The sequence below is a fragment of the Apium graveolens genome, chromosome 5 (genome assembly GCF_009905375.1).
Source record: "Apium graveolens cultivar Ventura chromosome 5, ASM990537v1, whole genome shotgun sequence".
NCBI classification, from domain to species: Eukaryota; Viridiplantae; Streptophyta; class Magnoliopsida; order Apiales; family Apiaceae; genus Apium; species Apium graveolens.
Window position 1 is genome coordinate 67,257,783 of NC_133651.1, and position 16,138 is coordinate 67,273,920.

Here is a 16,138-nt window from a genome sequence, read left to right on the forward strand (position 1 = left end):
AAAGATCGAATAGAACACTGAGCTCTAACAGAAGTTTTAACAATTCTGAGAGAACTATGAACTACTGAGCCGCCTAGCGTTCGAGAAGTCTAGATTGTTCTTGAAGAGATTATTATCCCACTTACACTCTGTTGGGTTGCAAAAATATGTCTGTATGTAATACAAAATAAAAGATATGCATTAATTAAAATAAATATTATGAGTTAATCACTTTGGTAGTAGTTGGTATACTACTCTTGCACATGGTACTATATAAAGTACTCCACCCCTCTTTACTTAATCAATGTGGGACAAAACCCAAAAACTCATTTCAAACTAATAACTTCACCTCAATTTCTATATGGATTACACTATAAAAATGACTTAGATCCAAACATGAAAGTTTAAGTCCTCATTACAAGGAACAACCTCCAATAATTAGTTTTAGGAAATTATATCAAGAAAATGTCTGAAACATGCCTCAAACTTTTCATTTTCTAACACTTCAATTATTCCGCTGCTATGTTTCTGTACAATTTATGCCTATTCCACAATAAGCTGCTATCCAGATTACAGTGTGTCTTCATCCGTTTTCCGTCTCGGTGTGCTTTACATGATCCCTCTTCTTTGTCTTCATTATACTTATACTGCTAGAGTTCCTTTAGGCGCTCGGTTATCTTCAAAGAAATCTGTTGGCGGAGATTTGGCTTTAGTCATCATCTGCGAGTATCCATAACCGAGAGAACTTCCACTAGTTTCACTTAGCTTCATGTATCATGCAAGAGCAAGTAGTTAGCCTTAGGAACATAAACTGGTATTGTCAACTAGAGAATTATTATTAGGCACTAAAGCAGACTACAAACCACAAAAGTACCTCGGTAAGCTCAGAGAGGTGGCGGGTCCTAAATTCGTTAATTGTTGCTGCTATCTCGGACATTGGAAGTTTTGCCTATAATGAGCAAAGCAAGAAAATTAAGATTTAACAAAAAAAATTAGAATATAATTCCTAGGAAATCAGTTTGGTGGTCAGTGTCATCTCAGTTCCATGCAAAGGTTCAAACATTATTAAATATTAAGTAAATAACCAGTATCACTAAAGCTATAGTCTACAGGGATTTAAATTAGCATTTAACATAGGCAGAGCTTCTGGGCAGAGAGTGGCCATTTAGATTTGCAGGTCATATTAAATACAAAAAATTGAGCAGGAGTATGTCTATGCATACTTAATCTGATATACAGACTCACATGCATACTTAACCTGATATATAGACTCACAGAAATGAGTCTGATTACAGGACCAACCACAAAGACAATTTACAATAGCACTATAGTATTCCAAGAAACATAATCCATGACAGGGAAGAGCGAGAGACAACTATTTTAATTGAGGTCTCAAGTGAAGTAGCCACTTTTCCAGTTATCTATGTAACGTTTTGTCATGTGCCACCATTAACTCCAACCCACAGGTTAGACCAGAAACAGTTAATCACATCAGAATAGATCTGTAGCAAAATATGTTTACTTACTTGCGCAAGAACCGCAGCTGCTAACTGTAGACTTGGTTCTAAGGTCTCTGGGACAACCTGTTGAGGATTTAAATCAGGTTTAAGATTAAGATAAATTATAGGTAAAGACAGTGTGCAGACATGAGTAATTATTAAGCCAATTCAGCAGAACTCATCCCAAAGATTAGTTCCCAAATTAACAACTTCATCGATGTTTGACATGAAAATGAGAAAAAAAAACACAACAGAAACCTACTGCTGTTGCACCAGCCTTTTCCAGTTTAAGGCCATGATCTACATCATGGGCTCGGACGAAAGTCTTTATGTTAGGAAAGTACTTGTTTAGAGCCCAGACAGTTCTATAATTTGCACCAGGAGTATCTAAAGTTATTGCTGCAGCACAAGCTCTTTCAGCACCTACTTTATGGAGGATCTGAAAAACAAATATGCAGATAAACATGTCAAAAGGTGAACTAGCTAAGAAAAATTTGATGTCCCCGAGATTTACTTCACCTCTCTACTACCAGCATCTCCAAAGTAAACAGGAAGATCAAGTGCGCGTCCAACAGCTACTCTATCACTGAAAGTAGAAAGAAATCTATACTATATTATAATAGCCGGAATAGAGATAATTTGGTTCAACGGTTTGGTTCAACGATAATTCCCTAATTTTGATTATTACAAAAATAGATAAATAGTGTTATATATCTAATAAACTACTAAATTATTAAACTACTACTAAATATAGTATACTTATCCTACTAATCTATACTATATTATATTAGCCGGAATAGAGATAATTTGGTTCAACGGTTTGGTTCAACGATAATTCCCTAATTTTGATTATTACAAAAATAGATAAATAGTGTTATATATCTAATAAACTACTAAATTATTAAACTACTACTAAATATAGTATACTTATCCTACTAAACTACGAATACAACTTATCCTATTATTAAAAGATATAAATAATAGTGTTACATATCTGCTAAACTACTAAATTGTAAAACTACTAGAAATAGAAATAGTCTATTTATTCTATTAAATTACGACCACATGTTATTCTATTATTTTTATTATAAATTTATAATTATTATATATTTATATAAATATTTTAAAATATAATATAACTTGATAATTAAAAATTTAAAATATTAATGGAAACCCGTGCATCGCACGGAATTTATGCTAGTATATAATAATGCTATTTCTAGAAAATAAGAAAAACTACACAAGTAATATATTTTTCATCCAGATGGTAAAGGATTCACAGACAAAAATGTGTTACAAGGGATCTTAAATTGGACACAATTTTGAACTTCAATTAATAATTTAGTTTTACAGCTTTTTCTTCTAATGGCCCTCAGCCGCAGGCTCGCATCCGCACATGTGTGGTGTTGACATACACGTGGAGAGTCAGTAATACAGTAAACTACCAGAGCTGTTAAAAACAGTAAACATTTAAATTTAATAGAACTCTAATTTAGCCAACTTCCACAAGCAAAACACTGACCTATCTATTCTGAATTTATAATCCAAGAAGCCTGGTGGTTTTGTTTTTGCTAAGAGAACGAAGGATAAACATTATGCATTAATCGATGAAATAGTTCAACAATTACATTACAACAAAGCTAGAATCTTGTGCCATTTTTCTTTTTCTACGAGAAATGGTAATTCACATATGACTTGATGAATGCTTATGCGAGTGAATTTATTGTCCCTGGTTAATTTTGTCAAAATGCATGAAATCCTTCTTTATTAGAATATTTTGTCATTCCAGTGCAGCATCTGCATCTCCACTAGCACATATTAACAACATTTTTGCAGATGCTCATAGCTATTGTAGTCATTAATTCATTACATCTTTCATAGGCCAATTTCTTTTTAACTTATATAGGTGGTACGTCAACAAATCTTATTGAGACTTAAAGGCTCTCGAGCATCGTGGATATAAACCATTCAACCAGCAAATACTTAGTTGAGACAGAAACAGGCAATATTAAGGAATAGTCTTCATCTTTTTTACCGGGAGTAGAGTACGTGTACAACTTGAAAGGCAAGAATATTATTAAGATTAATAAATCAGTGAAAGAAATTATATTCACATGTCCAGTGTATATCCACTGTTTCAGTACATTAGATCTAAACACATAAAAGTGGCCATACCTCCTCACATCAAGAGCAACAAATGGAATTAGCCTCTCAGAAAGAAGTTGCGCGATGATCTGACCAGGAACAGATTTAAAGTAAGCAAAGATGACAACGGATCCCTTATCAATTATAATATAGAAGCTTAAAACACAAAACTTAATGATTGTGACAACCGACAATACCTGTCCAACACGTCCATATCCACATATGATAATATGATCTTGCAAATCATCTGTCTGAAATTAAGACAATGTGAAAACAATATAAAATTACATCCGTAAATAGAGGAGGTAGGTAAATGAGAAAGAAATCGTCGTAGTATTGACAAAAGACAGCCAGACCTGAGCTTTCAAAAACTCTTTGAACACTTAAAACACTTCTACAAAGCACTTAAAATAAACTCTACTACTTCATAGTCACAACGTTGGCATAATTAATGGATAGAGGAAGTACACAAGTGTTATCAGACATGCCACATATTTTAATATTATCCCATTTTGCAGGAAAGCAAAAAGGGAATCAAAAGATATTATACCATCAAATACCTCGACTCGTTATAGATGTATATATAATACCTACAATCAGATTTTTTACCGCATGAACCCGTCCAAGTCAACTCAGAAAATAAGTCTGCTAGAACTTGGTAGCCTGATTAAATTTGCGCCCTATCTAATTATTTATTTCGTTTTAAACCTAGTGTAAGTCTAGCTCTTACGCTACAAAGGCACTTGTAACAACAAAATCGCATCGCTTTCTTTATCCTTTAAATTAAATGCTGTGCTCTAGAGATTTTTGGGAAGAGAAGAGATGGGAAGAGAAAGGAAGCATGTAATTTAATAAAGCCGTGACAGCCACATTAATACGGAAGTTGACACAGATATTCCTCAAGTTAGGCACCGGAATTCTATTAAATGTATTTTAATAAAGCGACAACAGCCACATGTTTCACCAAGTTAGCTTCGTGAAATAAATGAGTTAGCAGAGGAATTTGACGGACATTTTTAATAAATCACATTAAGTATTAAGACAAGAATATGATATGGGATTGCTGGCCCTGAGGATGATCTCAGGAGACATGCCCGAAGTTAAAAGAAAACAAGTGTAGCATAGGGGTATTTTTGTAAATACAAGGGGTTGTGTTTATATTTACAAATTTTCCCTTAAAATATTACAGTAATTTACCTGAGGAAAACCTCAGGTCCAGTTTTCTCATATGATATATCAATAGTTGCATCAGGCCAGCAGATTGATTGTTGAAATAGTTAGGCTGGGAGTCTTACCTCACTCTCAACAGGTAACAAACTTCTCACGTCTTGCTGCTCAAAACGAGAGGCTATTAGCTGACCTCCAGCTGCTAACCATGGAGTGAGCGCCATAGAGATTCCCACCACAAGAAACAAAAGTGAGGACAGCTGAGGAGACATGATACCCTGATGCAGAAATTAGAATTTAGCTTTTAAGACACCAAAAAAGGCAACATTTAAGCTACCTAATTAAGTGACACCAATTTTGTGTTGTTTACATGCCAAATCTACTTAATCAGGATCTTTCCAAGAGTTTATTGTTATTTGACCATCACTGTGAAAGCCACAAATCTAGTGTTTTTTATGAACATCCATGCCACTTAATCGTTATATAAAGGGAGTCATGTACTTGTTTTCCCACTTGTTGCTTTGTCTTTCAAACTCATGCATGCCCCTCTGTAGTAGAACAAGATTAAGCTAATTCTGAAGTTCCCGACTGTATCATTTATGTTTAGAAATCCTTTTAGAACCTAAACATAATAAAGCTAAACTATGGAGAGTGAAACTACAACAAAAGTTATGTGATATGTAACTATGTATTTCTGTCAAAATGGAAGATGGAAGACAGGGACATTCTGGTCACTAAATCTAGATTTTTCAGACATAAGATTTCCTTGATGAGTAATGCACGTCAGTGATTGTTTCATACTACCAAAAAAACAAACTCAATACAAACCCTAAACTTCGAAATGAGAACATTTCAATCTAATATTGACCAGATGAACTATTAGCTAGTGGACACCCCTATTTAGAAATATACCTTTAATTTTTTAGTACATTTGACCATGACACTGTCGTTGCCAAATCATTTATTCACCCTTGTTAATCAATTCTAAGTATCCATACGAGTTGTACACTATATCTGACATAGCTTATGGAACTCGAAACACGCAAGACACAAGAACTTCTACATCAATCACTTGGAATAGATATTATATATTTAACTATTATTACATATACACTCCTTCCCTGCAAGTGACAAATCAAACTGAACTCAAAAGTGTTATTGAACTTCTATGAACAAAACAAAACAACATTATGTCAAATGAGAGATTTAACAGCAAAAGAATAAAATGCAAGCAAGAAACCTGATTAACAGCTTCACCAAAAGCAACGAACGCAAATTCTCCTCCTGGAGCAAGTAGAAGACCAACTCTTATTGCAGATATAGTTGAAACACCAAACATTCTACCAATTAGAACTACCAATATTGTTTTGCCACCAAGTAACAGTCCCAGTGTCCCCATAATAAGTGGAAAATTTGAAAGAAGAAGTTTCGGATCAATAGACATTCCAACCTGTAAAGCAAAAGGCAAATCATCTTACTATTGAACATTAAAGTACCTGTCAACAGACAAAGCACATGCATGACCAAACACACACACAAAAAAAACCTTCAATTCTTTTTAATAGGTCGTGCAAAACATTCAAGTACACAGAATGACAGAACTAGAGGAGCACAATAAACAATTTTCCCCAAATTGGCCCGCGGCAAAACCAACAGACATTCAAAGGTAGCTTTAAAATCAACACATTCCAAACAACTTCATCATTATTTAGGGTAACTCTAAAAATATGACAGAAGATAATCAAATGTACTAAAACTTGTTACCTAATTCAACTTAAGTCATATAAATTGATCTTCTATAAACTATACATGTGTAGATCAATTAATGGATATTTTAGATGTGCGTATACAAAGCCTACCGTCATGAAGAAAAGACCCAATAGAAGGCCACGATATGGAGCAATATCTGATTCCACCTGTAAAGAAAATTCAGTTTCGGCAAGTAGCAAACCAGCCAAAAATGCACCTAGTGCCATGGAAAGGCCAGCCTGTTTCATAAAACACAACAATTAGGGAAATTAATTTACTAAAATATATGCATTATAAGTTACTAAAACAAGCCAACATACCTGTTAAATATATGATCCTATTGGGGCCTTCCTCTAGCACCTTAAGGTTTTAGATGAGCTGGTTACTCAACATGGTATCAGAGCTTAGGCTGGCGGGAGAACTAAGGTTCGATTCCCAGCCACCCCCAATATTCTCACAATTTATTGTGGACACTAAAGGCAATTAATACCCCAAAGATGGGTGCCGGTGTTCCACTCTTCGACCCATAAATGGGCTTTCGAGTGAGGGGGAGTGTTAAATATATGATCCTATTGGGGCCTTCCTCTAGCACCTTAAGGTTTTAGATGAGCTGGTTACTCAACAATACCCTTGCAGTAAGGAGACTTGTACCGAGAATAACAAGGAGCGTATTTGCGGAGAATATCTCTGCATTTTGAATCTCAGCAATTTGCCTATAGATTGGGCGAAGAAGCTGTAGGGAACAACCAAAAAATGTCAAGTCCTTTAGAAAGTTCTAATGAATTTGTCGTAAAATCTGGCTTCTAACTCAAGGCTGCCTATAACATATATAATTAGTCACGAGATATCTTCATATCACTTAAAGCAGTCATTAATGATCTTCTTTAAAAGAAAACTTACCAAGCGTCCTCCAGCAATTATGGCACTAATAGCAACAATAGCTTTAAGACCTGCTAATCCAAGGGCTTCAGCAATTGCTTGGAAACCAATCTAGAGAGGTTGGAGAAGAGTATGCATTATATCAAAAACATCTGCTGCAGCATAAGGCATTAATGGCACCGGCAGTTAAAATTAGTATGTGCAACCTAGAGAGTACTGGAAGTGTAATATTTGATTACTTTTTACTTAACATTTTAATTTATACTAATTAGCGTTAATTGCTTAAACAAAATAAAGTATAGGACAAGAAAAAGAAAATAAAGGTGATCAATATGAACACAGCCAGAATATCAGGGAAGGAGATGGAAAAGCAATATAAAATCTGTTACCCCTCCTTTGGAAGAGTTTGGTGATATAAGAGGTATAAGTATCAGCAGAACCACGACCGCCAAATCCTGAAAGTAAAATCATTAAACAACACATTTATCACAGAATTTAAGAAACTATGACTCAAACACCAAAACATATAATTACAACAGTTACAGAAAGTGTAGAAGAAGAAGCCATAATTTTTATGAAACATGAACTTACAACAGTATGGAACACCTATAAATCATCTTACTATGGATCTACATGTAGGCGGCCGCAGGGAGAGGGTTCATTAAGAATATTACAAGTTCAAAGGGTAAAGCACAGCTAAGCATATATCTAGATCAAGCAGAAAGACATGCGGGGCTCCAAAAACTATATTAACATTGAAACTGGTTTTTATTAAAGAGCATACAATTACCTGGAAAAGTAACACGGAGAATGTAGCTCGTCCATGACGTGATGTGCTCTCTCCTCTTTCCTGCAATACCTGTACCAGGTTTCACAAAAAGGAGCCCATAATATTAGTATGGTATCAACTAGCACCTGATATTTATTCAGAGTAGTTGGAAAAGTAAATACAATAAAATTATATTAACCAAAAAAATCAATTGCTGAGGTTGACAAGGTCACAAGAATTACATATTAACACAGTTAGAAGGTACTTATTTGATTGTCATTGCTGACCAAAAGCAAACGTAGAACTAAAATAGCCTAATACATCACTTTCAGAAATAACTATTAATTATAATTAATATTTACGGCCATTATTCCATTTTTACTCCACTATACACCTGAGCATCAGAGTTCTGGCACTACTTGTATTTAATGAACAAGAAACTGTGGTGGGGAATCAATTTAATACATTTTCTTTAAAATAATTAGACATGGCTGATCAGGATAGTTACCTGAAGGACAACAGCAGTAGAGGATAACGCCAAACCATTCCCGATGACAAGGGCAGCAGGACAGGCTAGTCCAGAAACAAAATGAGCTACTAAACCAACCACCATTGCTGTTGCAAGAACCTGAGCCATGTATATCAAAATAAGGAAACTGCGACAACATTTTAAAATAAGAAAACTTAAATGTCCTGGAGATGAATTATTTCATTTACCTGAGCAGAACCCAATCCAAACACATATTTCTTCATAGAACTTAGTCTTTCCACAGAAAGCTGCAGATGATGAGCAAATTTCGGTGTGAACTCTCGTTTCATATTAGGAAAAATGAGTAACGACTTCTAATAGGTCTTGGGACAAGTCAAAGTTAAAAGTTTTAAATCACACCTCAAGACCAATATTAAACAGCAAGAAGACAACACCAAATTCAGCTATTGCCTTTGTTGCATGTACATGATGAATAATAGAGAGGCCAAATGGTCCAATCAATATACCAGCAGTCAGATAACCAAGAACAGGGCTGCCTGAACATTGAAACAGACAGAAGATACTCTATTAGTGAAATGAATCGAATAACATATAATATTTCTTTTAAAAACATGAATGAAGACTACTACAGCAACATGCAAGTGGAAAATGCAAAATCATACTTAGCGGAAAAACAAAGGGGGTCATCATGTAGTGTTAGAAAGATCATAAACATAAAATTATTGTCTTCAGAATTATGCCTCAAAAACAGTGTCATAGAACGCAATAAGCAATTATAGACAAATTAAAGGAGCTACAGAAAACAATTGAAAACTCGGTACTGTATAAGAAGGTAGTTCACAAAAAACTTATAACACTAGGAGACTGAAGATAAAAATGCTTCAATTTCACATCTAGCCAATTGGAAAAAGAATGTTATACCTCCTGGGATTTTCTGGAATAGAGGAACAAATATCACACTTGCAAGCAGTAGCCACAACATGTCAAAGAGGGAAGCTTCTTCCTCATTTATCTGAGTATACATGAAACATTCTATTAGAAAAGGAATAGTATTAACTTCAGGCAAATATATAGTGCAATTGCATGCATGATGACAGGCAGTGAGTAGTGAGTACAGTGATAAATTGGAAGGCATTATATCTATCCACCTCTTGACGAGGAAGCTTCTTTAGTAAGTTCTGTATTCTCTTGGAAACTTTGCTTATTTGGAGAACCACGGGTTTTTCATTCAAAATAACTTCATCAGTAGTAGTACTAATAGTGTCTGGCTGTTGCACTAGCACATTTGCCCTCTCAGAGTGATTACCACAGAATGCAATCCTGTGATAATGTCAATAATACGTGATCAGAAGGAAGCCAGCCTTTGTACCCCTTATTGGCAAACGACCAGCCAAAATACTTTAGATTAGAGCATTAAGAATAGCAGATTAATATGTACAGCAATTTATACGTGCAACAAAAGTATGACATAAACTTGTCTATAGAAGAACTAACAAATTGACAAAGTCCATCTTGAAGATGATGCATACCCTGCTCCAGCTAGCAGCAAGCCAAGGACCAGCTTAGGCAATTGCTTTTTTCCTGATTCAGTAAGCCCATGAAAAAGTGAAAATGGTGCGAATTCGGTCTCGTCTACATCAAAAGAGAAGAATGGTGCGAATTCGGTCTCGTCTACATCAAAAGAGAAGAAAGATGCAGAAAAGAAACGAGATGATTTATTTGGTATCGCTTTGGGAGCATTAACTGATGAACTATCTTTTGTCAAATCCTTCTGCATCTCCGTTTTTGTTGTTTGTACTGAACTCTTAGACTTTTCTGCTTCTAATTCAATATCATCCAGTAGTGTTTTAGCACTTAACTTGCCATTTCCCAGGTCACTGGAGTCTTCAAATCTCTCCCTGCGGATATCAAACTGGCTATCTGACAAAGGGTCGCTAATTAAAGAACTGGTCTCACACTTTAAATCAGTGCTTTTAAGTACAATATTATCAATCAAATGTTCAAGGTTTGCCTTCTCCTCGGTGATAACTCCCTCACTCAGATCATGTTCTTGGAACAACGATCTATTTTGAGGTACAGTTTCAGAGTATTCTAATAGTAAAGGAGAATTTTTCTCAGCTCTCTGTAACGCAATTTCAGCATCATTGACACGTTGGGTGGCCTCAACTTCAAAAGCAACAGCTTGTTCAGCCAGAAGCATTATATTAGCAGCATCTTCCTCGAATTTCAGAGCATCTTTTTCTGCTTTCTCTGCAACCCCCTTTAGTCTGTCCAATTCTGTTTGCAGTTTATCTTTTTGGATCTGCACTTGCTTTAGCTCCTCCTCACCATATAATAAAGTAGCCTCACAAGCTTTAATATCATTTAGAGCATCCAAAATGGCATCTTCTTTTTCTCTCAAGGAATTATTGTCTATTTCCACAAAACCACTCCTTTGTTTAGTAACCTCGAGTAAATCACTTGCAAACTGAAGCCTTGCATCAGCTAAAGAAAGGGCCACCGTCGCTTTGTGGACAGTATCTTTCGCATTACTCTCTTCAAGTTCAATCTCTTTAAAAGACCTCAATTTAGAATTTAAATCATTCCGAGCATTTTCTGCTTCATCTTTTAATGCTATTGCTGCTTCTGATATCCTATGTGCTTTTTCCTCAAACATAGTACTATTAACCCGTGCAATCTCCAGTTCCTTGCAAGCCTTTTGTAACACTTGGCGTAGGTCCTCCAAACTAGGAACCTCATATTTCTCATCCTCCTGAACTGCAATAGTTCCTTCTAGACTTCCATCCGACCCTGTAGTCTCCAGGTCACTACTCCCACTGTATCCTGCCCAGCCATTTCCATCAACATAAGCAACTGAATCATTTCCTTGACACCGCGGAGATTGAGCTACTCGTGATATCCGAAAGCAATATCTTAAGTCTGACCCCAAACTATTCACTGAACTACGATAACATAACCAACTATTATTAAATTCACCCTTACTACAATAAACAATTTTCTTCGACTTCTTCCTCAACCTATCTTTGGAAAACAACCTAGAATGGCTATAAGTCTCACAACTAACTTGAGCATGCTTATTCGAACTCTCCAATATTCTATAGCTAGGACCTTCAGCCCTGCCGCCAACACCAATCACATTCACATTTGGCTGCTGAAAACTACGCACAAAATCCATACTCCAACTATCTATAAAGTCAACATTCTAACAACAAAATCCTACTCAAAATGTCGCCAATTATCATATACAAACACCTGCTAAAACAATAACATCCTTAAAATTCCAAAATCAAAGCAAAAATTAAGTAAAATAGACCACCATTAGCAAAATCAAACACCCGCTAAACCATAAATTTTTACTAAAACACCACAACACTGATACTAAAAACCAATGAAACTAAACTTAAAGTTTGTTTATTAAAGGTCAGAACAATAAAACACTGCTCAAAATGTATGCATTATCACATTGAAGCACCAATTAAACAACCTCAAATAGATACTAATTTAAAATTTGAGTTAGTTGAAGTTGTAATTAGATTCTTAACCTATTTTAATTGCATGAAAATGTAAGCATTGTAAATCAAATATTAATAATAAACAGACATAGGTGAGAAGAGTGAAGTGCAGAAAGTAAGTGTAGAGACAAGAAGTGACCGAACACGAGTACGAGGATGAGAAATGGCGAAGTTATGGATACAAAAGAAATTGGGGAAATAAATGTCAAATTAGAACAGATACGATGTCTTGCTTTGTGGATGCAGCCTTTTTGCTTGCTTGTCCAAATGGGGGACTTAACTGAACTGGCAAGTTGACTTCATTTGTTATTTTGTGTTTTTTTGGAAAAATTATTCGATATGTCCAGTTAACAAAAAATGAAAATTTCATGCGCCCGCTGAGATTCAAGATGTGATAATGAAAAGGCGAACAGAAAACCCATTAAAAGTCGAATCAGAGACCAAGCTAAGAGCAAATGCAATGCATGCTCCCTGGTTTTTATAATTTAAAATTAAATATTAAAAGATTAATTTTAAAGAATCTTATACTTAAATATAAATATGCATAAATGTAATTTTAATTCTAAATTTGAAATTAACGATATATTTATATATTCATATCATATCATTAAATTATCATAAATAACATGTATAATGGTGAATTTTATATAAAATTTAGAAGAAAGAGACAAAGGTAAGTTCAATTAAAAATTATTTGGATGCAAAATGTAATTAACATTGAAGTTGAGATTTTATTTTAATTATAAAAAATAATTTTCGATATCAAATTATAACTAGCAATAACTATTTTGTACATTGTATTGAACTTGCTCTTACATAGCATGTTTAAAGTATTGGTGATGGATAATACAATAGAATACATGGATTGGACAATTAAAATAATAAGAGAATTAGGGTGTAGGGATACATCACACATATTCATGTTCTTAATATATTTTGTGATATGAATGATGAAATTTATTAACAAAACTAATAATTTTATGTAAATTGAGTCAAATACACTATATAAATGTCAAAAATAATTTAAACCTAAATCACTTATATCTATAGCACAAATATTAAAAACGATAAATATAAATTGAGAATTTTGAAAATCCTAGTATTTAATATCGGGTGTGGAATGATATGTGGATTTGTTGAAGGACCCATAAAAACCCTGCTTTGTTTGTTGTGGAGCGCTAACAGATCTGCATTTGTAATTTTCAAATGTTCCTATCTTCTATACCAACTGAAAAGTGAAAATGTGTGTTCGTAATTTATTACTAACTTGATATTTGGACAACTGGACCATCACTCTTGAGTCTTGAGGTTGTAGTATTGTGAAAGTTATTAGAGATGTACATTTGTGTGATATTCAAAATAGCCATGTCTGGTTAAGCAAAAACAGAATAAAATGTATCTTTGCATTCATTTTGAATTAATGAACGTGTAACATGCATAGGAAACCATGTTTGAATATACATATATATGTGTGTATAAGTTTACAAATTCGGAATAAAGTGTGAGAAAAGAAGTGATAAATATAATAACAAGAAACCAGTGTGGGCATTTGAATATGGTGAATGCATGCACACATGCAATGGTGGTGATCTAGGAGTCCTCTGGTTGCTGATCATCAGTGTTCTCTGTTTGTTCTTCCGGCTTATCTTCTGCATTTTCCGCGGATGCGCCTTCTGCCTTCTCCTCTTGTGTGCCTTCTACATGATCCTCGCTCGCTGCTCCTTGTTTAACCTTAGCGGCCTCCAGAACATGATTGTAATTTCCCTTCACCCGGAAGAGTTGTGCAAAGTGATGTTTACAATACAGAATCCCATCAAGTGAGGCATAAGAGTCAAGTGTAAGAGGGCACCCTCCATGAGCACACTTGAAACATGTCTTATGGTATGATTCTCCCTCCATCATTATCTGATTTATATCATACATAAATCCAAAGTTTGCGAGATATTTAGAAATTTAGGGAAATAAACAAACGAGTTTCGTAGATCAGCCAATGTATATGTATGTATGAAATTATCAGGATTCCCAAACCTTCTCAAATGGATAAACAGTTTTCTCACAAGCTGCACATTTATCTTGAGTTCCAGTGAACAAGGAAGAAACCTTGCTTGGAGCGTGTGTCTACATAGAAAGGAAATATGTTATTTACAATAACACAGAGATAACAAATGCTTTGTATTGCTATTTAACAGTACAAACATATGTTCATCTTATATATACATTTTTAAAAAGTTCAATTTAATAAAGTAACAGAACTGGATATAATTAAAATTCTGGATTTCAACATACTATTGAGTTTTCTCTTTCTCTGGCTGTCCGGACGAGTGATCATCATAATGAAAAAAAGAAAGCAGTTAGACGGTGAATAAGCGAAGAAAATAAATTTCAAGTAATGGACATGTCTTGGCAAAGAGGGGCTCTCACATGTATGGAAATTCTTGCTGAAATTTCCAGATTCCTTGAAAAGTTGTTCGAAATGAGGCTTGCAGTAAAGGGTACCATCCATTGATGAGTAGCTGCTAATCTGCCATGAATTTTGACCTCATTAAGCCTAAAAATATCTAAAGTGTCTCTGAAGATTGAGAAGAAATGTTATAACAAATTCATTACCGCGAGAGTTCCTTTACAGTGGCTGCATTTGAAGCAGGATTTGTGATATGTCGATCCATCAACAGTTAACAAATCCATAAAGTACACAGTCTTATCACAAGTCTTGCATTTGTCTGTAGTTCCTGTAAATGACATATTTTCTACTTTCAAAACCAGAATTTGAAAAGATCTTTCTGTTTGTTTTATGGGGAAATCAAATCTAGTTACTTGATGGAGAAATTTTAATGAAATGATAATTTTGTAGTATCTTTTCTGCAGATGATACTACCAAAAAGTCTTTTTGATGTTTAGAGATCAACAGATTTATATTATAAAAAGTGTAAGTAAATTTGATCTTCCTCTGGTTGATATCAGGTCATGTTGTGTTGCCCCAGTGATTTCGGAATCATTACAGGATTATAGTGATGAGGTAAAAATGGAATGTTGATGCAGTAAAATGTGGATGAGTAAAAGAAGGTTGATAAATGTTTTGACTTGTTCTTTGTAAAGATAAGAGGTTGAGAAAACAAGGGGAAAAGGATCAACTTAATGTAATGCAATTTGAGTTTGAAGCTGAAATTAGTGAACACCGAGACTTAACAGGATGATCAAGAATTGCTTTTATGTGCATGTTTGGCTATTCTAATTTTGACTAGTAAAGTCTATGATATTCTGTTTAGGGGAATTGATCTGAGAAAAAAATTATATAAATATCTGATTTTTAATAGTCATTAACCAAAATACGCATATTTAAACATCAAGATTAATTAACCAAATATCTATATTCAAACACCAAAGATAATTATATGTATTCGATGACCTGATGTAAAATGCCTCTGGTGTAGAGATGAGCATTTGATCGGTTAATTTGGTTTGGTTTCTAAAAACCGAAATATTTGAAAATTTTGTCAAAATAATTTAAAAAGAAAACAAAAAATAATTCAAAATGTTAAAATAAAAAAAATGTAAATTGGATTTACAAGTGACGGCAATTAAGTTTTTAGTTTACGAACTAAAACACGATGTCATGACTTGTGTTTTCAGACTTCACTAGTTCAGTTAGACAAATCCGACATTAAGACAAAAGTTGAGTGTATCTTCAATTGGTCAATACTTGTGGCCATGGTATTGAGGCCGCAAATTTACAGTGGGGTTCAAAGTAGAGATGCAGTTCAGGAGGGTATCAACAATGGATGGATATTGGGAGTGGTGAAGTGATGGCATTAGCGGAGTTAGTAATCAATTTAGAAAGAGAGCTTCCACTTGATGTGGTGATTGGAGATTCGTAATTTGTGCAAAAGAGGTTGTATTATTTGTAATAACAAGTGTTGAGGCACCAACTTAACCCTAAAGAGAGCTCATA

The 16,138-nt window shown here is 34.5% G+C and overlaps 2 protein-coding genes across 6 annotated transcripts; both read right to left on the reverse strand.

The window, feature by feature from the left end:
* Positions 1-271: 271 nt before the first annotated feature.
* Positions 272-12,506, reverse strand: LOC141724134 (K(+) efflux antiporter 2, chloroplastic-like). Of its 5 annotated transcripts, XM_074526137.1 has the most exons (21): positions 12,329-12,500; positions 10,207-11,929; positions 9,826-9,997; positions 9,599-9,689; positions 9,077-9,213; positions 8,905-8,964; positions 8,696-8,815; positions 8,209-8,277; positions 7,808-7,873; positions 7,440-7,529; positions 7,168-7,272; positions 6,650-6,778; positions 6,031-6,240; positions 4,919-5,068; positions 3,821-3,874; positions 3,654-3,712; positions 1,998-2,082; positions 1,741-1,917; positions 1,506-1,562; positions 854-928; positions 272-744 (listed from the first exon to the last, which is right to left on the reverse strand). In XM_074526137.1, the coding sequence occupies exons 2-21, from the start codon at positions 11,850-11,852 to the stop codon at positions 622-624; spliced, it is 3,675 nt and encodes a 1,224-aa protein (XP_074382238.1). In that variant the 5' UTR covers positions 11,853-11,929; positions 12,329-12,500; the 3' UTR covers positions 272-621. The 5 variants fall into 5 exon arrangements, with proteins under 5 accessions (XP_074382238.1, XP_074382240.1, XP_074382237.1 ...); XM_074526139.1 differs by having other exon boundaries at positions 1,737-1,917; positions 10,207-12,505; XM_074526136.1 differs by having other exon boundaries at positions 10,207-12,500.
* A 1,069-nt stretch (positions 12,507-13,575) lies between these two features.
* LOC141724136 (LIM domain-containing protein PLIM2b-like) lies at positions 13,576-15,237 on the reverse strand. The gene is made up of 5 exons (XM_074526141.1): positions 14,797-15,237; positions 14,611-14,710; positions 14,476-14,498; positions 14,218-14,307; positions 13,576-14,094 (listed from the first exon to the last, which is right to left on the reverse strand). The coding sequence occupies exons 1-5, from the start codon at positions 14,929-14,931 to the stop codon at positions 13,780-13,782; spliced, it is 663 nt and encodes a 220-aa protein (XP_074382242.1). The 5' UTR covers positions 14,932-15,237; the 3' UTR covers positions 13,576-13,779.
* Positions 15,238-16,138: the final 901 nt, after the last annotated feature.